Source organism: Rousettus aegyptiacus, unplaced genomic scaffold (genome assembly GCF_014176215.1).
Source record: "Rousettus aegyptiacus isolate mRouAeg1 unplaced genomic scaffold, mRouAeg1.p scaffold_m13_p_3, whole genome shotgun sequence".
Classification (NCBI taxonomy): Eukaryota; Metazoa; Chordata; class Mammalia; order Chiroptera; family Pteropodidae; genus Rousettus; species Rousettus aegyptiacus.
In genome coordinates, this window is record NW_023416306.1 from 98347336 (window position 1) to 98371947 (window position 24612).

The 24612-nt window shown below is 36.2% G+C and overlaps 1 protein-coding gene across 7 annotated transcripts in view; it reads right to left on the reverse strand.

Annotated features, from left to right (window-relative positions):
* NPAS3 (neuronal PAS domain protein 3) overlaps positions 1-24612 on the reverse strand; it is an 802977-nt gene that overhangs the window by 668428 nt on the left and 109937 nt on the right. For 4 of the 7 annotated variants that reach the window (XM_016123625.2, XM_036239007.1, XM_036239006.1 and 1 more), the window contains exon 2: positions 24591-24612. This exon is cut by the window's right edge and continues 68 nt beyond it. The exons of the other annotated variants lie outside the window; for them this stretch is intronic. In XM_016123625.2, coding sequence (XP_015979111.2) covers positions 24591-24612 — 22 coding nt within the window. The remainder of the gene's footprint in view (positions 1-24590) is intronic. 7 annotated transcript variants of the gene reach the window in all.

A 24612-nucleotide genomic window follows, 5' to 3' on the forward strand; every position in this document is an offset into this window, starting at 1 on the left:
TCAATTGCTATGGGTAGAAAGATGAGAGAGAGAGAGAGAGAGAGAGAGAGAGAGAGAGAGAGAGAGAGAAGTTAGCATCATTACTAAGAACCCCTGCCCTCCCCATAGTATTCCTTATATTAGGCAACCGCCTGGGATGCTGTGCTTGGAAACACATTGACTCCAGAATAAAACTGGAGATCCTAAATACCAGACACGGCAATTTGCTCTCAATGAGAAGATGATTAGTAAATAAAGTGTTAAGATTTAAAGAAAAATACAGGATAGAGTCTGTTCAAACTGCTACCTGTGCACCCTCTTTCTATACTATTTCCTTTGGAAGTAAGAGAAAGTTCCATTACCCTGCCCTTCTGAGGTGACATTTCTTAACAGAAGAAATAGCCAGTTCATAATCCTCTGCCTCTCTCTCCTAGGCTAACATGCCTAGGAGAGAGAGGCAGAGGATTATGAACTGGCTATTTCTATTGTTCTCACAGTTCAAGAACACAACTCTCTCCTTAAGGACTTTCTTAGTTGTCAATATAGCTACTACTTCTGTTAAGGTCTGTTGGAGTCTCAGTGATTTGGGCACATAACTCCAATGGCCACATTTTATTACTTTTACCCTCATATGGCTGCATAAATAGTTCATCTCTTTCTCTACTGTATAAGCATGAAGGCAAAGTTTCTTTGATTATTAATAACAGCTATAATTTTAATGCCATATATTGTGGTAAGTATTAAAATAGAACAGAGCATTTAAATCTCACAACACTGTAAGGCAGGCCTTAATACTTGAGTTATACAAATGAGAAAGCAGTCTGAGAAAGGTTCGGCACCAAGCTCCAAGTATGAAAGGCAACAAGGAGCAGAGCTGAGATTTCAAACTTGAGTCAGCCCCAAGGTTGGTGTTTCTAACCACTGCTTTATGCTGTCTATCCTAAGGAGTCATTTCTTTAGCAACTGGTTGTTTAAGATCTAGTCCTAAGTGCTGGAATTTTATTAAATACAACTTAGTCCATTCTTTTAAATTTTACAACATAAACTTTACAAGAGAGAAACATCAGGTCAACAGAATGAAACACAACTGGTAGAATATACTACGATGAAACAAGAGTACAACGAGAGTAAAGTGGATAGGGTCTGTAAAATTCTTTTAAATCAAATTTTCAGCCTGCAGAAAAACTGGATTTCAAAAATGAAGTCTAAATGGCTTTGCAGAGTCACACCTACTCTTTCCTTTCTTAACGGCCTCCAGCCTTACATTCCTTCCCTCTGCAAGTCTTCCCCTTCTTATAATGAAGGCCTTCCTTGTCTCTGTGACATATAGATCAGGATTTTCTTATTGATATGATTATTTCAAGGAACACAATGAGATCCAAGCATTTTTAAATTTTCAATCAGTCCAATTTTCATTGGACTCACCTCAATTCTCTCGGGCCACCCGCAAACCAGTCAGTCACCGCGCTATTCACTGAGTACCAAGTGTATTTATAACACAATTCTCCTTTCCATGGATGCTTTAACAGCACTTATTTCTCACTGGCATGACCACTCATTGGGGACAATTGATCTTTTAATAAATCTTTAAAGAGAAATCATTGCAAGTTCGGCCTTCCAGGAAAAAGTCCTATAAATCAGCTTGAGGTAACAATGTAAGTTCACCCTCCAGAGCATTCCATTTTGCTAGCACCAAAATAACCCAAAATACACAAGTGTGCCCCAAGGATTGTCATACAAAGTGGTTCAATACAAATTGATTCATGGACACCCAGGGCTACAAAGAGGTGGCTCTCCTTGGCCATGAAACTAAACAAGTGCTATCCAGTTCTGGTGAATAAAGAAAGGAGAGGGAGCGAGACCAGTCCCATCAGGAGTTCAATTAATCCTGAACAGCAGCAATCCTCAATCCAGTTTAAACTAGAGAATCAAAAGGGTTAAATCAGGGGATGTGAAGGTTTGGAAAGATCGCCTTCAGCATGCAGTAGCTGTGTAAATGGGCTACAAGGCTGGGGGGAAAAGGCCTAATTGATGATTCCTTCTCACTTGGCAAAGTAGGAAAAGTCTCTATTTACACAAAATAATCTTTTTGCAGTATGTGGGAACATACAGCAATGCAAGGTGGCAAGTTAAAATTAGAGTTGGAACAGCTCCTCCTGTTTGGCAGCTGATCGGCTCACATACACTATAGTACTTAAGCATAAGCAGCAAAAAAGTTGGCCTCTTTTCCTCTCTCAAACTGGGAAGATATTTCAGTTCTATAGGTCTGTGTTGACTGCTTTGTGTGTTTATTTTAAAAGTTCTAAAATGATAGCAGTGAATTCTCATCTGCTACTTGACAAATATGTTCAAGGAACACTGGTCCCGTTGGTAATGCTTTAAAATAAAAGAGTTTCATGGACAAATGTATTTAGGGAAACGCTACATGACACAGTTCCCTTCCAGTAATTTCACAATGTGCATCAGTTCATTAGTGATGTACATTACTGATAAAAAAAAAAAAAAAAGCCTGTTAGCTTTCGTTCAATCCAGTGTTTACAAACCACAACCCGTTTTTTAAATAACACCTATTAACAGCCTGTGTAAAACATTTCGGGAAACAGTACTCAGGAAGTGAAAGCAGGTGGAAAGAAAGGATAACATTTCACCTGTAGAGCAACGCTTCACCGAGAACCAGAGTCAAGTATCAACAGGAGCAAGCTTTTAACGGCTGCAGTGGCCTCCTGAGGGGCTCCTCACAGTCTCTTCTTTCAGACCTTACGAGCTCTGCCCGTGCTGTCACCCACTCCTCGTGCAACACCCTCCCATGGCTTCCTCCTGGCCATGACACAATAACCAGGCTACGCCCAGCTTCACCTCAAAAAGTTTTTGTTCATGAGGTTCTCTCCTCTCAGATGTTGATGTCAACCACCAAAGCCTCGGAGGTGGACTCAAGTTTCATTTTCTTCCGTAGAGACTTTCTCCAACTTTCACTGATTTCACTCATCTCTGAACAGTATTGTTCTGTTTAGTGGTAAGGCTCATTGTGGCATTCAGTTACGTATCTATTCTCCTGTCTGCTACCACTTATTTCTCAACTATGTGTAGCTACAAATATATTTGGGTCTTCATCTAAAAAAATCATCAGATTAAACTATGTGCCCATTTCAAAACACTGATCTCATGCCTTGTCTTCCCAGCAACACTATATTTAACACTGCGGTGGATGAGAAACATTTTTTAAATTTTAGAAATCCTTATTGCTCAACGGTACTGTGCATATAGGAAGAATTCAGTTCAAGAAAAAGCACAATTCAAGATTCAAGGTAGTGAACCTTGAAAATATATGTATACATGAGGTATGAGTACGTGAGAGTTCATTCTACTTTGGAGGAAGAAAAGCATGGTAATCAAAGGAAAGCATTTCTCGTATAAGTAACTATTTCTCCCTTCAGTGAAGAACAGTACTGCAAATAACCCCACAACTGGGTTCAGAAGAAAGCAATCTAGGTCATCTCCAAGTACTATGTGCCTGAATGTGTGCACAATTACAAGCACAGGAAAATTGGGGTTTGAGAGTCACAGAGAAGGCAGATGCCACCAGCCAAATAGCAGTTAGACATTTACATTTGGGGATATAATTCTAGAGGGCTCATGCAATTTTTTAGAAGTATTGGTTTAAGTAATTCCCAATTATTTTCTGATATTAAATCTAATTAACTGTAAGAGAAATCCTTATTCTAAAGTAATTTCTCAAAATTTTACTGGTTTAAAAACATAAATGTGAGACTGAACATTCATGACAAGAATTTTTTTTCTTATTTTTATGTGACTTCTACCAGGAAGAAAGCAATGCTGGGAAATAATAGTTCGTTTTCCAAGGTTTTAGTCTACCTTAAATATAAGTAGACTTAATATTACATCAGTTGTTACTCTTATTTCATTTAATGAGAAAAATTCTCCAGTAAAAATCTTACTACTCTGCTATCTCTTTCTTAATCTATATTTGACTTCCTATGGGTTTTTGGAAATCTATGATTCACATGCTTCTATTTTGTGGTAGAACATGAGTGTGCACTTTACCAAATGATTCTAAACTGATTGATTACTCTAATGATTATCATAGATAGCAATGCAGGCACCTCTCCAGAAGAGGAATCATCACAATATTTTGGGGCCCAATTCAAATGCAGTCTTCAAATTCATAATAGACAGGAAAATTCATTTTATTTCTAAGCCCAGAGCCAAATAACAACTACCTGCATATTACTAAGGAAAAAGTGCTCAATTAACTCTGTCCTTGGCATTATAAAGCAAATGTACATCTAATATTTTTTTGATTAGTCACAGTTCCATCATTCAGCAGCAGCACTACATGTATTTTCAATGAAGACTCTGGCAGTAAAATAAATGATATATTTCAGTATAAGTTGAAGCCAAAAGGTGCAAAAAAAAAAAAAAAAAAAAAGCAATGTTTTGAGCAAAGCGAGACTGACTCACTTTAAAACACTATGAACTGTAATTAAATCAAGTCTTAACAGTGCTAAGTAGAAGAAAAGTGTTAATTAGTAAAACAATAAAAATACTATTTTTAGAGTGGAAAGGTTTTCTTTTACACTTTTAAATGTTTACACTAATTTCTTGTTAAGGTACAATGTGGAATACTTACAGAAGCTTGATTTATGCTTTCTTTAAAAAAATTATAGTAACTCTCATCTGATGAGCTCAACATTCTGTACAATACACATTCCCCGAAAAGTAAAATATAAAAAAGAATATAAAGCATCAACGAGAACATTAAAATACAAAGCATAGGAAAGAACATCACTGGAGAGAGTGAACATCAGCGGTGTAATCAGCCGACCAGGACTAATACATTTCCACATGGTGGGTCAAGAGTATACACAGAGGGGCTCCAGCATCTCCTTAGTGAGCCCTTCCCTGGCCATCCCATTTAAAATTGAAAACCCCATTTCACCTTCTGGGTTTCCTTAACCTACTTTCCTGCTTACTGCAATTTCCATAGTCTGTATCCCTTTCATATGCATCCTATTAATGATCCATTTGCTTGTCTACTATCCCCATATGAATGTAAGTACCGCAGGGGCCCATACCTTGGCCTGTTTTATCCACTATTATATCCCCCAGTGCCTGGTACCTAGTAGGTGCTCAATAAATCATTATCACATGATTAATAGCATCAAGCTACTTTATACCAGACATCTAAAGTCCTGGACTTCTTTCTGTGTGTGCTTTAAAATGTAGAAAAACTTTTGTGGAACAAAAATATTACACACTAAAAATAGTTCTTATAAAGTTATACACATTTTAAAAATAAGTATCTGTCATGTACATTCAGTTGAAAATATTTTTTGTAAGTAACACATTGCTTTGGATTAATCAGATAAAGATGAAAGTCAAGAATTTTGCCAACAGTGTTTTTTGCTAACATTACTCAGTTATGCCTGTCAGCTCAGTATATTGCATATGAAGGAAATCTTGTTAAAACAACTGTTGAAGGCAAGTCGTGTCATATCAGCCACACTCTGTACCCTATGGGAACTCAAATGTTCCAAAGTCTATGTTAATATAATCTTGCTGCTCTGTTGAGCTAAGGCAAAAATCAGTTTTTCATTGCCACATATGGCTTTATAAAAGTACCACATTATCTATATGTCTTCCAGAAATGAAGGAAAGCTGCAGTGAGGATTATGCTGAATCAATTTAAGAAGGTAAATATTGTTAACAAGTAGCATAAAATAACCTAGTAAGTGATTCCCATCTCCACTTATCAGCTAACAAGAAGTCTATATTCTCTTTATGTAATCGGTAACATGACGTCTACAGGAAAACAAAATCTCCCAGCTCAAGGCCTCCAGGTGGCTTTTCATCTTGAAGCTCTACTTTCAAATGCAGGATTCCCTATGTAATTCTCTGTGCAATTCTACAATTCTCCTGTACTCCTTTCTTGGGATGTGAGGTCTTATTTTTGCTTATCAACCTGTATTCATTATAAATTGATGACAAAAGACAAAGGCCCTTATTTTTAGATTCTTAGAACTGAGGGAGAGATCGTGATAGAGAAAACTGAGGTTTTCACTCTTAATGAGAAGTCTGGTGAGAGTTACAGAAAATGTAAAAATGCATTTTATTTACAAAAACTGGGTGCTTGCTTTCATTGGATGAGAATTTTAAAGACCAATGATAATTATTAAGTAAATCAACACATAGAATTGTGAATAATTTGAAAACCAAGTTTCATTTTTTGATGTAACTCAATCTGATTCTACTAATTAACAAAATACAAAACTAAATCTTAAAATATTAGAGGTTAAATAAAACAGATTCTTATGGGCTCTGTAAATAGTTTACTAACCATTTATGAAATGGTTGTAGTTATTTATTAACATTCATGATATCATTACCTCCCTAAATACTTTAGAGAAATTAAATTAACTTATAGTTGTAAGTTCTCCCTCTGTATGCCAGCTCAGTGTCCAATAGTCAGCATAAATGTTACAGCTTTCTAAGTGTTTCTGTGGCCTAATAGAAGCTGCTAGAAAATGTGTTCCTGCAATGAGTGGAGGGTGAACAAAAGAGACTGTGGCAAGCTCAACTAAGGTTTTAGAATTAGTTGTTTTATGGTGATGTCAACTTCATGAGCTAAGAAGAGAAAAAAGGATAGCAAGTACAGAGCAAATCTTAAAAATAAATGTCATGAATAACTTTAATGATATAATATTTATGAAATAAAAGTAATATAATTTTGTAACAAAGGAATTACAATGTTTTAAAATGGCACAAGCTTAACATATCGCTAATAAGAGAGTCAGCTTCCCTTTAAAGATACTCATACTTATGTTCTTTAAATTCATCTAACTTTATGAAAATGTAGAAAGACTCTATGAAGATCCCGGTAGCCCAAATATTTTTTAGAAATCAAACATCATTTGTAGCAATAACGACACAAAACCTAAAAAAAGTTAAGTCAGAATTCCTATAAAAACCAGTGTATAAAACTGTCAGAATTCATAAAAAACTAGGTTGCTCCCAGGATACTTGTGTTCCAGTAATTAATGTGCCCTTATAATTTAAAGGGTGAAAACCCTCATTTTATATAATAAACTATCTCTCAAAAAAGGCCTTTATATTGAAACAAAATAAAATGCCAATTTTAATTACAAATTCTAAGAAAATTATGAATAAAACAGGACTTTTCCTCCTTCTCTACTGTTTATCTAGATGGAGGTAGGAATCAACTTAATAAGGGTCTGAACCTTACAGTTCATAATCAACAGATCAGAGAGATGTTTTGGCAAACCTCCCCTCAATATGGTGGCTGTCAAAAAATGACTACTAATCACGCAAGTTGGTTCTGTCATTAGCAAGAACATCTACATAGTTGTTCTCATGCAGTGACCTATCTTTAAAAAATGATGTATCTGTCATTCCTGCACCATCACCTGCAACATGCACCTGTTATGCTTGATTGGCACCTTGATTCACAGGCAGTATTTACTAACAGAGCTGAAGGTCACTATTTGTTAATCACTAGTTTATGTTATCCATCCCTATCCTATAATGTTATTATGTACTTGTTTCTTATGCAGTAAGATGTAGATTAAATGGTGGCCATTTCTTATAATAATTTCTCTATATATCATTTTTGGCTGTCTATTCATGCCTCAAAATGTTTGCTATTTCATGAGTTCTTCTTGGTGCTCTATCAATAGATTAATTTTTATAAGTATTTCCTGATCGAATCCTATTGAAAAATGTAGGTAATCATGTAAATCACAGCCTGCATACTGGTCCAAAAACAGTAATTCTCAAACTTTCTGGTCTATAACTCACTTTCATGAGTCAGATCATATGATTCCCTTATCCAATCCCATGTTCACATAATAGACCTTAAATAAATCTTGCAATAGTCAGTGCTTGTACAAATAGAAAATTTATGTAGTCTGCTCAATTCTTAATCATAACACTCATAACAGATCTACTCCATGCTAACACAGGCTATAAAAATTTCACATACACCACTATTCCTAAATCCAAATCCTTCAGTATTTTGAAACCATATAAAATGCCAAATCCAAATTCCTCTCATCTTCTTCAAAGTCCCATCAACCTTATCCCTTATTTCTAGTCAACCCTGAATACAAACTCTTGTTTCCATCCTATCATGTACAAACACAGCTTATTTATTCCCATCCATAAAGGGCTAGCTTAAGTACTAGCTTCCCAAAGAAGAGTTTCCCAATTCTTCATGGCCATAAATGATCTTGTTCTTCTGGACTCTCAGTGAGCTGAGAGACTTACACCACACTATAGAGCACTACTTTTAGGTCATATACATATCTGCAAATTTTCTGCCTTCATTGAGTATAGCTCTACGATGTAGGAACTCTGAGTGTCCTGTTTATCACTGAATACCTAGGGCCTAAAACAATGCCTGGCATTGTTAGATATTCAGTAAATATTTACTTATTAATGAATTATACCTTAGTCCCCCTGTTGGTCTGAAATTTCCTTGAGATGGAGAAATGCCTATAGTTTCTCACAAATATTTTCTTGAAAAATGAGTATTTGTTCCTAAATGAAGCCAAATGACTTTCAAAACAGCCACACATGCCTCCATTATATTCCATTTTCTCCAAATTAAACATCACCAAGTTGTCTAGTAACTAAAATAGAATGTTAAAAGCCAGAAATGATGTCACTATCATTTAAATAATCCTTGCCTAATGCATTCTATTTTCTGTGGTGGCATAAACATAAAATTCTTTTTAGGTTGTGAAAATCAGGAGATTTTAAAAATTGAAATACATATATTTTATGTATAGATTAATTTTTTATAACTAAAATGCCAATTATAATATGAGTAACACATAAGTCTACAGAAATAATACTGTGTGCCGAAGTCCCTATTCCATAAAGAGAGACTAGATGTTGAATTCACTAACGACTTCAAGAAAATCGGAAAGTGCCGGTTCTGCTGGACACCACACCACACGTGCACGTCTCCACACAGCCCTGCCAGTTCCATCGTGACCCACAGCACCCCCTGCTATTTCGATTATTAACAAAGATTTATGTCAAATTACGTTCTAGTTTTGCAGTGTGAGTTAGGATGAGACCACCTCACACATGTTCACTTGGAACCTAATCCAAGTTAAATCCTGGGTCCCCTGAGGAAAGAGACAGTACTGTAGACAGACTATGCCGCTAAGTGGCATAAGCATGTAGCTTATACCTGAATCGTATTTCTATTGTACAGATGTTTCACATTTGTTAAATTTGATTTTCTATTTTGTATTTTGTATGGATATTAGAGGTTTATCTAAATTTCAAAATATAATACAATGATTTCTAACATATTACTTGGTAAATAATACTTGTCTAATTGAGGCAATTTTCTAAATGAAATCTTAAATCTTTTCCCTTTCGGGCTGGTAAGGGGAGGTACTCCCATCAACTAGTTTAGAATTTTATAATTAAAGAGCAAGAATATTAATATTTCCCACTGCTTATTTAAAAGAAAAATTGAAACTGGTTTTTAAAAAAGATACCAACATAGCATCTCTTTCTCAGAAATATGACGGAAACGTACAAATTACAGTTCTAGTTAGCATGACCATTTTATACTGTACTTATTCACAATTTTCAGAATATTTTATTTTTCAGCTGTTATTTTAGGTTATCTAGGCTTAACTCCATCCAACATTATATATATCTTGTCACTTTTATAGTTTACAAATGTTAAACAGCAAGTAACAATAGCATTAATTCATCTAATTAAATAAATGTAGTTGCACACTTAAAATGTCATAAAATGCCTACCCTTTAACTACTGCTCTAGAATGAGGGTAAGGAGGAGGTAGATTTGCAGTGCTGTTGGCCATTTTAATCATCTTAATTATTGCACTTAGTTTTCTGAATATTTCTACATCTCAACAAAATTAAGATGTAAAATGTTAACCTTCCGAAAATATTTTGGAATTGCCTGTTCAACTACAAAATTGGGTCTCTCCGGAACAACCTAATCATGGTTATAGCCATGTAAGATTTGACGTAAAAATATGTCTTGAGAGCAGAAAGCTATCTTTTCTATCTGTCTTTTTGCCAAGTTCCATGCATATTCTTTGACGGAAGTTCTAAGTATTAATAATGATGACAATGGTGTTGTTCCAAATGATACTAAACCATTAATAATATACCATGAGGTTCAATGCTTGGATCAGAATAACTTAATAAATAACAAATTAATTATGGAACAATCTCCTGGCTAAATGTGTCAGGGAGACAATTTACGCATATGAGGTATTATAGACTAAATCTAGGAAAGTGGATAGATGCTGAAATTACTTTTTTTTCAGCGCACATTAAAAGATCAAAAAGTCACTTTCAGACTTCCCTGTCTAAATTTCAATTTAGAAAAGGATTTATGAATCTGGATAAAAAGTTAAGAGCACCCATACTGTTATATTATTCAAAAAGTTATTATAAATGTTTTAATTTATTTATATCTACATAGCACTAAGTTCCCCTTAAGCATTCTTTGTGCTTTATCATCTTAAATATCCTGCATTCCTATCATGCTAAATAATCACCACTTTTGGTCATTGGAAAGCTATAACTAGTCCAACACTGCATGAATGCAGGACCAGGTACACAACAAAGAATGCGACCTCAGCTTTCTAACCAGCAGCTTGATTCTCTAACCCCCATGCCATGTGCTATGATCATGAGTGATGGAACTGGTCTGACTGCAGGCTACTTTCAAATAATGATCCACAAAGTTAATCAAAACAGCTTCCCTGTTCAATATTTACCTGTTACTCATTGACAGCCACTGTCTGCATTGCCATCTAGGAGATACAGAATAGGATCAGGAATACCGAGCTCAAACAGAACCTGAATGCCTCGCTAAAGTACCAGGCATAATAAAAGCAGAATTAAGCAGCTCTCAAACCACCTTTGACACTAAAGATGCCTGTGTGAGTTGCACGGTGGCAATACACTACTCCTTCCTGGATTTGGAGGCCAAATTAATTGCTGATAATAAAGAGGAATGAAAGGAAAAACAACCATATTGCAGAGGCGGGGAGAGGGAAGAAAGGAGGGAGATATTAGGTATCAAAATATAAACAGGGAGAGAAAAAATAGTAATTTCCTGTATTGGGACAAAAAAATAATATTCCTTTCTTGATGTGATCTCCTTGCTTTTATGTACGCGGAAAGTCGTATCTATCCTTAAAATTATTTTTCTCATTTTAATACACATTCAACATTTTAAGCTAAAATATAATAAGAAAACATTGATTTTTTTATGTTAGGTATTTAAATGCTGTTTGCCAGTCTGTCAATCAAATGTACCCAGAGGGGTTGCTGACCAGCTTTGACATCCACCCCTAAAGAGAGACAGCTAATCAGACTGATCATAACACAATACTCTCCTGTTATTTTTTTTAAAGCATCAGCTCAAAAGCGATGCTTACTATAGCCCATATTATTCATTTTATCCATGCAACTTGGCAGGTTTAAACATGGTGTTTAAGGGAAGAAAGTCACTCTAAATGTAAATTCTTTTTTAACTAATTTTTCCTGAACACTTACTTAGGAATGGTAAAAAGTATTTCAGCACTTACTATATACTGGGAATTTTTCTAAGTACTTTAGATGTATTAGTTCATTTACTCCCCATGGTAAACCCTATGAGAGAGAAAATCATCATTTCACACATGGTAAAAATGGGGAACAGATATCTCATGCCACTTGCTTAAGATCACCCAGCAAATAAATAATAAAACTAGGGTTTGAACACATCAGTCTCCATCAGAGCCTGTGTACTTACACACCACAATGAAGTTGCCTCTAATTGCATTTAGCACTACTGAGGAGATAAGACAATCATTGGACTTAATAAATGCCTTAAGAAGGTTTGTGGAGTGAATAATGAATAAATTAATACCTCTAAGGAACTTGCAATCTTATTAAGAAGATATTATACACATGCACACACAGAGAATTTTATTCTTTAACTTTTATAAGTTTATGAGTTCCTGAAAGGTATTTATTTTCATACATACGACTGAGTGCCATAACACATGTGATAGAGTGTAAATGATGCATTAGGATTTAATCCTGGATTCAATATTGACTTCCTTCTCTCATATTCCCACGCAATCCACTCCATCAGGAAATTGTGTTGGCTCTTACTTCAGAATACATTGGAAACCAAATTCCTCTCACTACCTCCACTTCCACACCTACGGTATGAGCCATCTTGATTACGGTAACAGTTTCCAAGCTAATCTCCTTTCTTCTGCCCTTGTCCCCCTGAAGTATGTATATATTGATCCAGCAGCCAAACTGATTCTTAAAAGTTACTTCTCAATTCAGAATCCTCCCAAGGCTCCATTTCTAGTAAAAGCCATAGACCTTACCAGAGTCCTGTGTGCTGGCTCCATATTACCTCTCTGACCTGTCTCATGTTATGGTCGTCCTTACTCATTCTGACTCCATACTGGCCTTACTTGTGGTCCTCACACACATCAAGAACTCTTCAGCCTCAGATGCTTTGCAGCAACTGTTTGCTCTGCCCAGAATATTTTCCCCTGGCCCTCTGGGTGCCTGATTCCCTCACTGTTTTAGTCATGGCTCAAATGCCATCTTTATAAATGGGACTTCACCTATTCAAAACCATAACTGATACATCTTCGCCCCAGCACTCTGAATTCCTTCTTAACTTTCTATTTTTCTTTCGTAGCACTGGTCACCACCTAAGAGACTAAACGATTCGCTTGGTTTTTAACGCTTGTTTAACACCTATCTCTAATGGCCTCTAACTTCAAGGGCTGAGATTTTCTTCGTTGTTCACTGATATATCCCAAACGATAGTTCCTGGTTATAGAAGGTACCTCATCAATGTATAGAATTAAGAGGAAAGAAACCACAGTGGATGAGAAAAGGCAGAGGAGTCTGAGCATCTTGTATTTTGCCAAAAAATGGTAACTACACACATTTCATGGATACAAGCAGAGAACTTGTGTTACGATATCTTGGGGGAGAGGGAGAGATTGAAAGGCAGACTAGAGCAAGACTGGTGGACTTTAAACACTGAGCTAAGATTATAGACACCATGAAGTGAGAATGATTTTGAGCAGGAAAATATGTTAGAAACAGTATTTTAATCTGGTAACTATAAGAAAGTCCAGAAAGGAACATTTTTGCTTTTTCTTGCATGATACTTTGTATACAGTAGAACTCTAATTTAATCAAACTGAATGAGACAGAAGACTAATTAGGAGACTGCAGCAATCCAGCCATGAAATAATAGCTTAGATTAGGAAGATGGGAAGAGGAGGGAAGCATTTTTAAAAGAACTCATTCTATAAACAGGATATTTGAGACAAGAGAGAAGCAGAATGGAAGATTCCAAGACTAATCCTGAATGACATGAAAAATTCAGATAAAGCAAAAAAAGTATAGGGTAGGAGAGGTTCATTCTAAGAAAGATGTGGAGTTCTGTTTTGGGGTAATGGCTGCACTGCCTTGGAGAGAGTCAGAAACTGGAAGATCAAGGTCTTGCTCTGCACGTGGGCCATGCCACGCCACACCACACTACAACTGTGTGGAATTCTTCAAATCATTCAACCTCTGACTTGAGCGTTGGTTTGGTTGGTTTGGGTTCTTCCCCCCCCCCCCCCCCCCGTGTAGAATGGAGATAAAACAGTTCATTGGGTTGCTTTGAGGATTAATTGGGAATGTCCATGGAAGTATCCGCAAATTTCTTTGTCAATCATGTGGAGGTTTATGCAACGTGGATCACAGGTAGGAACATTAAGTACTTTGGGAATATAAAACCTGAGTTTGGAAAGAGGTAGAGCTTGACATAAAAACCTGGAATTCATCCATTTCTGTGTGACAACTACAGTGTAAAGACATGAAAATTCCAAAGGAGAGACCTAATTGCACCCATACTGGAGAGTACACAGATTTTCACACTAAACATATATATTTTTAAATGACTAATGTTCAAATATGACAAATTTCTCTCCTCTATAAATAAGGCTTTAAGTTCCTTGGGGTCTTATTCTTTTGCATAGACTTCAGTAAATTACCCTTGCACAGAGGATGGATATCTTTTTGTCATCCAGTTGAAAGAGATGAACTGCTGGGCCAGTCTGACCTGGATCCATCTTCTATGATCAGACATCAGATTGCTAGCTGAGTAAATTGAGCAACTCACCTAACCCGAGTCTACAGTTTCTTGAGTGCAAAATGAGTATATCACCTATTTACTGCAAATATGGTTCTTTGGGTCAATTTCAGTAATGCCCAGAGACCACGGAACACCATAGTTGCAACATGTTACTTCCTTTCCTTTTGATTTTGGCCTCATCATTACTGAAACCAATTTCAACCTCATCCATATACGGCATATGGAAAACCAGCCAACACAGAAGTAGGAACAGTGAAACTAAAACATAACTTCAAGAGTTAAATCTTCTGTTGTCTCCAGAAGGATCATTTTAGCTCACAATGAAAGGTCTCAGAATCAATGAATATTTTCTTTTGATGGCAGACTAAATGCAGCTGTATTCATTTTATTCTGTCTATATCCCAGAGGCTCACATCTTGAGGACACACTGTACCACAGCAATCATTTGTGTCCAGCAAATTTCTCCTGAAATTTCTAGTCTTCTCTTCCCTAAGGCATTTCACAAACACCATGATAATTTTTTTCATATATATCATCATCTTTTATCCCTACCAGCCTCATATAAATTGATACTGGCTCCAGGCATGCACCATTCAGAACAGAAGGTAAACATTCTTAATATTAAGAGCTCAGGAACTCCCCCTAGCTTCCACTCTCATCCTCACTAAATGTGCCTCCAAATCTCTCCTTAAAAAAAAAAAAAAAAAAACATGGTAAGATGAATACCACTGCTTTCGGTGATACTAATTCAAAACTTTGGACACCTGATGAATTTCTCCTGGGGATGAGAATCAGAGCTGCTGCTTATCTTCTCATTGCAAGCCATCAAGCAGTTAGGCATTCCCTAGAAAAGCATGCTGGCTTCCCTGGAAGTGAGCAAAGACTTCCCTACAATTACTGTAAATGGGGTCTTCTCCAGGAGATCCAACTGTTGTCTAAAACACATAGGATGAGAGGCTTTGTGCCCAATAGAGCCATGTGAACTCAATTTCACTACTAAAACACTTTTTAGTGGAACTGGAGAGTAGAGACAAAGGACCATCGGAAAGACTATGTACCTCCTATTTTCAAGAACAAGGCATATGCAATTGGCTATATGTAATTCACTGAGCACTCCTGACAAGCAATAGTCAAGAAAATGAAGCTTATGTTGGTTGCAATGCAAGTGATGAGAATTGCTAGTAATAGCCTTCTCTTCATCGGTACCTAGTGAGAAAAAGCAGAGCGAGGCCCTATATAATATCTAATACATAAACACTATTGAATTTGGTATTTATTGCAAGGATCCTTTATAATTGGGCTGAGGGAGGGGAAAGGAAATTAGGTTTTAAACAAGATGCAACAATAGTCTATTTAATCACATAAATCTCAAGCACTTAATTCCAAAGAATCCTCATACTGATCTGTGAATCACAAAAGTCTCAGGTTTGCCAATAGAAAATCACCCAAGAACACTTTCCTTACAGGCTGGCTGGTCACTGAACCAAAATCTTCACAGGAGCCAGACCTCTCTCTGCTTTGAGAACTAGATCAAAACATCTCAAAGCTAAACAGAGTAAATAGAATTCTCTTTTTAAGCAACCTAGTGAATGACGTAGCAGACACAGCATGTGAGAGAATGAGTTCATAAAGCAGTCAGAAAATTCCATCTAATCATTTAACAGTTACTGCTCATACATGTACATATCCTGACCTAAAAAAAAAAAAAAAAAAAAAAAGCCTATGTTTCTTTAGTCCATCACCCTTACCATTAGATTCATCCTATAATCTTCAAAACTATTTCCACATTCATAGATGGGCTATCTAGATAAAAATAATTGAGGTGGTAGGGAAGAATTTTTCTGCTGAAAATCTTATCACTGTTGCCAATGATGAGTATATCACTAGTTGTTGCTAGAGGAATTCAAATTCAAACAAAAGAATTAAAACTCCCAATAAGAAAGTGATAAAAATTCAGAAGAGATATACAAACTATACCAGGGAAAAAGATGTCACGTAAGAAAGTAAATCTCTGCGGAACATGGTTTCTATATGGAAGCTGATCATAAAGCTTCCTGCTTCCTTTAAATAAGTAGCTCCTGGACCCAGAAATTTCCCAGCTGAGGCAACTTGTGGATAGACTCACAAGATAATACCTATATACACAGATATACACCTATCAGAGATGACACACATATAAATACAGACAATGATATTTAAGGACCAAATTATTAAAAGTAGCTATCTATGGGTGGCACAATTACAAATAATTATGACATTTGTTTTATGATTATCTGTATTTTCTAAATGTTCCAGGATAAAAATGTATTGTGTGTCTATTCAAAACGAGATATTCCAAGAGACTTAAACTAATCTACAAACCCTCTGTCCACCAACCTAGAGCTATGGCACTGGGCCTAGTGAAAGGCAATTCCAAGAACATTCTCTCAACACAAGTTGAAGGTCCAGCACAGTGCACTCTGGGCTCCAAGCTAATATAAACTCAAAGCCATTTACTGAGCTGGGGTCAGGGAATTCTCTGAATCAAGAATGGACAACTACACGGAAATAAAAGTTCTGGGTAGGGTAAAGTTAAAGCTATAATCTTGTCCCTTTTTGATAAGACTATTAGGGGTGATAAGCTAACTATATATCTTTTCGTTAAAAAGGATAAATCCTGGTGTTTTTCTATTATAAGCTCACTTACAATAAGTATGATTACAATAAGATTTTTCACAACACAGATCATAATACTTTTTCTTATAAGTGGCATTTCCACAATGTATTTACGTATTTTTATAAGGAAAAAAATTTTCTTAAATTTCCTAATATGGAAATTTCTGGTCTATTAAATTAATTTAATGCAGATCCTGAATATTCACTAAAATTTACAATTATTCCATTTAATGGCGTACTATACTTTAAATGCTATGAAAATATAAATTCTCACATTTATATTACATAAAACAGAATAGATGGCAAATATAACACACAATTCAGAATGTGTTCCTTGATCAACTTTAAATTTAAATTCTTCGACATTTCCATTGTCAAGATGATTTATCTTGCTGGATGGAGGTTGAATGCTTATTTACATTTTGTAGACAAGAATTCTATAAGATGAACAGTTGTACCCTAAGTTAGATGAGTAACAGAGTAGTACTCATTTAGTATTTACTGCATGCCAAGCACCATAATAAGCATTTTTGTGGTTTATACCTTAGACTCTGGAGTCAGTCAGACTGAGGTCTAAAGCAGGGATACAGCAAACTTTTTGTATAGGCAAGATAGTAAACATCCGAAGCTTTGTAGGCTATATGGTCTCTGTCACCATTTTAGCAAAAACACAGCCACAGACAATGCATAAATGAACATGTTCATATTCTAATAAAACATTATTTACAAAAATAGGCAGGGAAAGGGTGGGAACATATAGACAATGGGCCATAGTTTACTGATGCTAACCCAAATTCCACCATTTCTTGCTTTCACCTTGAGTGAGCTGCTTCATCTCTGTAAGCCTGTTATCTCACCTGTAAATGGTAGGAATGATCATATCTAGTGTATAAGTTTATTATAATGATTTTTAAAAAGTCTGTGAAGCCATTAGCCTACTGCCTGACAGAAGTATCTGGTAAAAGATTAGTAATATCAGTCTTATCATCTTCATTGATCCTCAAAACAACTACAAAAGAGTTATTTTTACCCCCCATTTTAGAAGTGAGAAAACAGAAGCTCAAAGAGTTAAGTGAATTAGCCACTGTCCCATATCTAATAGAAAATTGTAGGGTTGGGATAAAACTCAGATTCAGTTCCAAGAGGTTTAACCATCTCTAGCAATGATTAAAAACTACTATGTGAACTTGAGGATTTCTTCAAATGGGCTGCTTATAGTCAAAAACTAAAGCATAATTCTTCTGCCCTACTAAACTAAGTTACCATTCACTGAAGATACCTTTACAAACTCAACACACAACGAGCTGTTCTTAAGGTGAGAATTTATTAAAACCATAGTTTAAGTCTGCTGTATTATTTTTAAAATCTGGGCACAAGCACATTAGTCTGCTTCTCTGAAACTACGCATTAGTGATTTGGAACACTAGTTCAACAGCACACCTACAAAAGGTTCATTGTAGCGCTACTCCTCTCACCTTGACCTTTACTTTCTATTCTCCAGTTGCTAGAGTTTGCATACATACTGCAGGTGTGTCACTAACCAATTATTTTTAAAAACCTAGGCAGTCGCTTCTCTCATAATGAAAATATACACTCTGGTGAAACCAATTAATATTCTTCCATTTAAAATCATGCCTCCTGTGCCTCTCCATTTTTATTTTCTGGCATTCATTTATCTTGAATTATAAGTGGTCTGTAAGGAGAAAGACAAATGTGGAGCACCTCAAGCCAGGAAAAGCAATGAATTTGTAGACAGATCCTGAACTGAATTTCACATTGGGAGAGTCGTCCAAGATGTTTATAAATTGAAAATAACTTCAGACTAACAAACACAGTATGATTGCACATTCTTCCATTTAAAACACACTAAATGAATTTCAAAAAAAAAAGAGGAAAAGTTGAGGTCTTTGGCAACTCCAACAGCGAGTTTCCTGCCTCAGGTCTAAGCTACTTCCAGAGTGATTCTCTAATTTGCACTTCCTGCCACACTCTTCTCCTCCAAGGAAAACTTCTCCAGCAGCTCTCACGGAGCAGTCCACCCTTGAGCATTCACTTCTCCTTCCTCTCCAATTTCAACTCGTGTCACCCTTTCCCAACCCTTCACCCCTGAGGTGTGCCATTTGTGAACCACCACAACAGAAATATCTATCTTTAAGTCCAAATCACTACTTCAATCATGCCTCCCCCAAATCAAGTATCTACTCCACAAGGAAGACCTTGGGGCCCACCGTGACAATTAAAAACAACCCTTCCATGGTGCCACTTCCATAGTTCACACGCATCTCACTGGAGGTACCACTCACACAGAATCCGAATGACTTATCTACATCTTAGTCTTTGAGGATTCTGGAGGCCAGAGGTTTTCTTAGTCACCCCTAAATAAATCAGTTTATGTAGCACCTGACCCATGGGTGACAATCAAAATATATTTGTTAAGTGAATGAATAAATTACTTTTTAAGCTAGTTTGATAGTAGCCCTCTGTAGTACACTTCTTTGCCATCCACATTACCAAGATATGCCACTTCAAGTGATTTACAGGCAAAATCATTGGTGTGATGCTAAAATGAACTGGGGGAAACCACCAGAAACCATACTGAGGTCTAAAAGGCATGATGTGGAAATTAGAATTCATTTGGATGTTGAAAGGCTTGAAGCAGTTCTTGTTACAAAGTTCAATGTCTGTTTAACATGCAGATTCTATCAGAGCTCTTTATGAAGTTCATTGTATATTTCTTTCTCAGTTCTTTATTTACTGATCCAAACACAACTGGCATAAATTATTCTAATGTGGAGGGGGGGACTATAAAATAGCAATCAATCAATCAGGTTAAACCAGCAAAAGATTTGCTGCTGCTGGAGCCTCCTTGACCTTTCTCTCCCCTTCAGCACAGGTGACCATCTATCCACCACCCCCCCCACCCCCCAACAACCTGCCTGACAAGGCACCTGTCTTGTTTTCCTTAATTGGGATCACACGTGCAAGTGGTTAGCACTCTTAGCCCTCTGTCTGGCACAACACAGCTGTTCAAGACTGGTGAGTTCCTTCTTCACTAATTCTCTTCATATCCCTGGCTCATCTTAATTCCTTCTCTCTTTTGAGTCTGAATCTTCTCATTTTCAAACCAATGCTTATTGGACAAAGCTAGCCTTAACACTGCACTGAGCAGGAGAATACCCACTTTCTGGGTTATTTTCAGGAAAGGGAGAAAAATGTCACACACACAGCCCCCACCAGCCCCAAATTAATTTCTCTAACCTCCATTGTGGTATCTGAAACAATTCTATTAGAGAAGACTCCTTTTTTTCCCCCTTAAATTCTTTCATTTGCAGTTACATACTAAAATGCAAATGACACCGAGAAAAGTAACATTATCAGCATTATCAGTTAACACCTAATCTGCAATGAGGGCTACAGACAAAAATGTCCATGGAGATAAAGCCCCAGGCATGCAAGAGTAACCAGGCATCCAGGGGGAATGAATTTCACAGAAGAGGAGGAAGGGTTTGGGATGGAAAATACAGGAAACAAAGACAACCTTCACCATTTTGCCTGGGGCCTCTTTTGCTTTAGGTGACAACTCTCTAGTCAATTAAAACCCCCTTCTCAATCTAGACTGCACTTTGTAACGAGGAACCTGAATTAAAACCCTTTGTTTAAAATAGGTACTGCAGTGCCCACTGCAATGCCATGGCATGTGCTCAACAAATGTTAGTGATTTAAGTTCCAGTCTCCTCAAGAGTCAGTCTTTCCTAAATATTGGTAAAATGATTGTTCTTGAACACAGCTTTAAGGATGCGCACGCTTCCTCAAATACCTCTACAGTAGAATCCAATCAATGGTGACAAACTTTGGGGCTGTAAAGGCCCTACTCGGTTGACTCTTTTCTACCTAGTGTCTTTCCTCACGATCACATATTAACACAGGTTATTTTCAGTGAATTTATTGCTACAGTTCCATTCATGTCCATGAAATTTACCTTTCCTCTGACTCATATTTTTTTGCTTTTCTTTAAAAATAAAGTTTAAAGTTATAGTTATTCTAAAGAGGTGTGTCTTTTCTCTTTTTTCACCCTCTTCACACTGCTTGTATTTTTGTTTGAAAATAGAAAAAAGCAAGCCTGATAATTGTTTTAATTAAAAAGAACTTTGGCATCTCCCAATCAAATCTACTACTTTACAGGTGAGTTTACTAAAATCCAGAGATATCATTACAAACTATAAAGACAGCTGAAAATGGGGAGAGGGGTCTGGGACCTAAAAGTTTTAGTACTTAGCAAATGAATGCTTAACATAAAACAATGAAATTTGTAAAATATTTACAGCATGTTTAGTGTTTTTTAAAAAATCGTATTCCTATCCTTTACCAAGAAACTTTATCCCAGCTACAATCTGAAGTTTTAAATCAGCTGTGTCGTAAGTGTTTAATATAACAAGTTAGGGTAACTACCATTTATTTTGTACTCATAAGTTATAGACATTTTATAACAATCAGGTTTTTTATTCCTATATAGTTTAAATTTTCAATATTTATTATTTTAATAATTCCCAATAACATCTAAGTGTAACATATAAAATAATGTTTTAAAATATAAAATAACTCGATAATTATAAAGCCACAGAACTATAGCTGGGATGAGCAGTGATTGTCTGGTAAATATGTAACAACCAGCTGGTGTATGGGGAAGAGCACTTGATTTGCAGCATTTTCTAATTTCAATGGTGATAATACTTGCTCCAATTTGAAGTTTACTAATATGAGGTCAGGAATCACAGAAAGGAAAATTTGTTCATTCGGGATGGCCCTGCACATCCTTGATATAAGAAATCAGAGAGTGTAGCCTTTTCATTCCTGACTCCTTTCCACAGAACTGACCATTTCTTTCTTTATAACCCACTGTATCCCAAACACATGACATAACATCTATACATTATCATGTTTACCTACTCAGCTCTCTATTACAGTGGCTTTCAATCTTTTTTGGATGTAAGACAGTAAAAACATTTTACCTCATGACCTACCTGGTGAATACACATATGTGTAGTTTTACATACACAAACACAAAACAAAAAAAGAAGTCTCACAGGATAAAACCCACCCTTACTAAGTGCAATACACTAAAATTTTCTGTTCTCTTCTGTTTCTTTTAAAAAAATTTTATCCACTAAATTAGATTCATATCCCTCTGTTTGGACAGGGCTTCCAAAATTGAAAATCAGTGCTCTAATATACACTAAACTCATCGAAGATAAGATTACATGTCATTTGTATCTCTCCCAGTGTCTAGCAGTAATTATCGAGACCCAAGGGGGTTAAGTAACTTACCCAAAGGTGCACCTCCATCACTGATAAAAGATCCCTCAAGGCAAAAGCTAATTCATTACACAGAATCAGGATATTTATGACTTGACACTGAAAGCTAAAGAGTGTTCCAAGACAGCCTCCGCTTCACCAGAAATTGATAGAGAAGTTCTTTAAGAGTTGTACTGACCCCATCATTGGCAAAACCTTGGCCCTTTACATCGCAGCTCTATGACCAACCACACCTGTTTGCCTAGGATTACTAGGCAAACCTGAGTGATTGCCCTTCCCGATTATTAATAATGTTCACTCCTCTAGAATGTTGAAAAGATACTCATCTTTTTCACAAGACATTTTCAACCCTCCAGAGAAGGGGGCTATATAAACGTTGATTAATAATAAATATATTACATAGACTACATATACTTCTATATATAATATATATTAAAACCAGCTTTCTAATAACCAGAAGCCAAAGACTTAGTTGGAGAAAATACTCACTCAGGAAAATCTGCATCCACGGCCTTTTGTCTTCAGTGTGCTCCACATGCACCACACGTTTTTTTATAGGTGGTATTAAATGTACACTATAGTTTCAAGACAATCAGATAAGTATCTTCACTAAAATACACAACGCCATTAATCATCTCAGTGACAGTGCTCCAATTTAACATCTTGGGGATTTCCTCCCCTTCTTCATCATTTATTTGCCAATATTTCCTTGTTATGAATATCCCCCTAGTGACTCTGCCTGGCAGTCACAGCTGTGCTGCCTACTGTGTCTACCTTGACTACAAATAACACCAGTTCTTAAAAGAGCCAGGCCTTGAGATGATACGGTTAGAAGAAAAGCCGAGCTATGAGCGGGATTCCTGGTGGCCTCATCCGGGCTCCTGACCTTGAATAGGCAAACCTCAGCCTCAAAGCAGATAGTAATTTCAGATGTGTTTAAAGCTGGGTAAATTACAAATGAACAACAGCTAGCTCTTGGTCTCCAATTACTTGAATGGTCAATAATCAACTGCTGCTTTAAGATGGTCCTTAAAGGACCCCCTTCTTACACAGCAGAATGCTTCTTCGAGGTACCCATGAATCACAACAAAGTCACAAAATCACTAAAATTTACAGAAACCTGACCACCGAGAGCCATAATAAATGACTCACAGATAACAAGAATTTTTTAAAATAATAAGAAACAATTTCGCATTATTAAGTACACCAATTCTGATGAAGAGAATGAATGACACTATCTAGGCAACAGAATATCAAGAAATAAAGTCAGAGACAAATAAGTAGCAAAGAAACAAGGAAGAGTCCCAGCCCCATCTGGTATCCAGTTTGCATCCATTTCAGAGAGCAGCCTCCACTGGCTACAGGATTTTCTGATGGTTTGTAAAACAGAAACCAGGAAAGAAAACGTTCTATAAGCAACTGTAGTAGTAAATAAAAGCAGAACTCACCAGCTTGTATTTAGAAAGGATTTTTAAGGAAAAGAAAGTTTTTTTTTCAAAATAGAAACTCTACTGCCAAAGAATTTAAGAGTTTCTAGATAAAAACACATCAAAGTATATCTGCAAAGTACATCTAGAAAGGCTTCTGCCTTCAGTGGAATTATGTTTACCTTACTTCACATTTTTATAGGGAAATCTAATGAATTAAGGGTTAATGCTGCTTCAATCAATATTCCATAACTTTTCTGAAAAGCATAAATTTTGTCCTTCTTGAGAATACTCCAATTTAGACCATTGTTCAAAAAAACAAAAAAAATTAAAACTTTCTTTTTAGCAAAAGCAATACATGTCAAGCTATGATACAGTAAAATGCCTTTCCTCCCCAGAGCAGAGTATTTACTTCAGTGATAGTAACATCACCTCGTTACCACTGCAGATTCTGTTAAGTAATGGACAAAGCAAATGGCAGCAAAGGCAGAGAATTCAACTTCAATTTAACTGTCCTGTAAGGTACATAGTAATTAGCTGCAAAGCTCTGAAATCTTAGCTAGCATGTTAAGTCTGCTACATGACAGTATAATTTGACTTCTTAAAGGATTATGCAAATTACAACTCATCATTCCATTACAGGATTGAAAAAAAGTGACAGCTAATTTATACATAACACACCTTTCAAATCCCTAAGATGCACAGCACCTGTGCAATGTATTTTGCTGAGATTTTCTTGCATATAAGTACTTGTTTACTGCAATATAAAGAAGCTTACCTACGAGCTCTAATACAATCATTTTTTTAAATAACAATATCAAAAGAATTAACATTATTTCTGTCTTAATTTCAGAGGCAAATTTTTTGATTGTTTTATTTTGGTTTGTTTTTTTTTCCCCCACTAAATTAGAGAAATAAAAGGTTTCAATACAAGGATATATTTGAATAGCTGGCAACCACAAGCACTGATGCACGAGCCAGAAGGAAGACTCACAAAGATTTCAACATACTTCTGGTAGGTAGATTCACAGT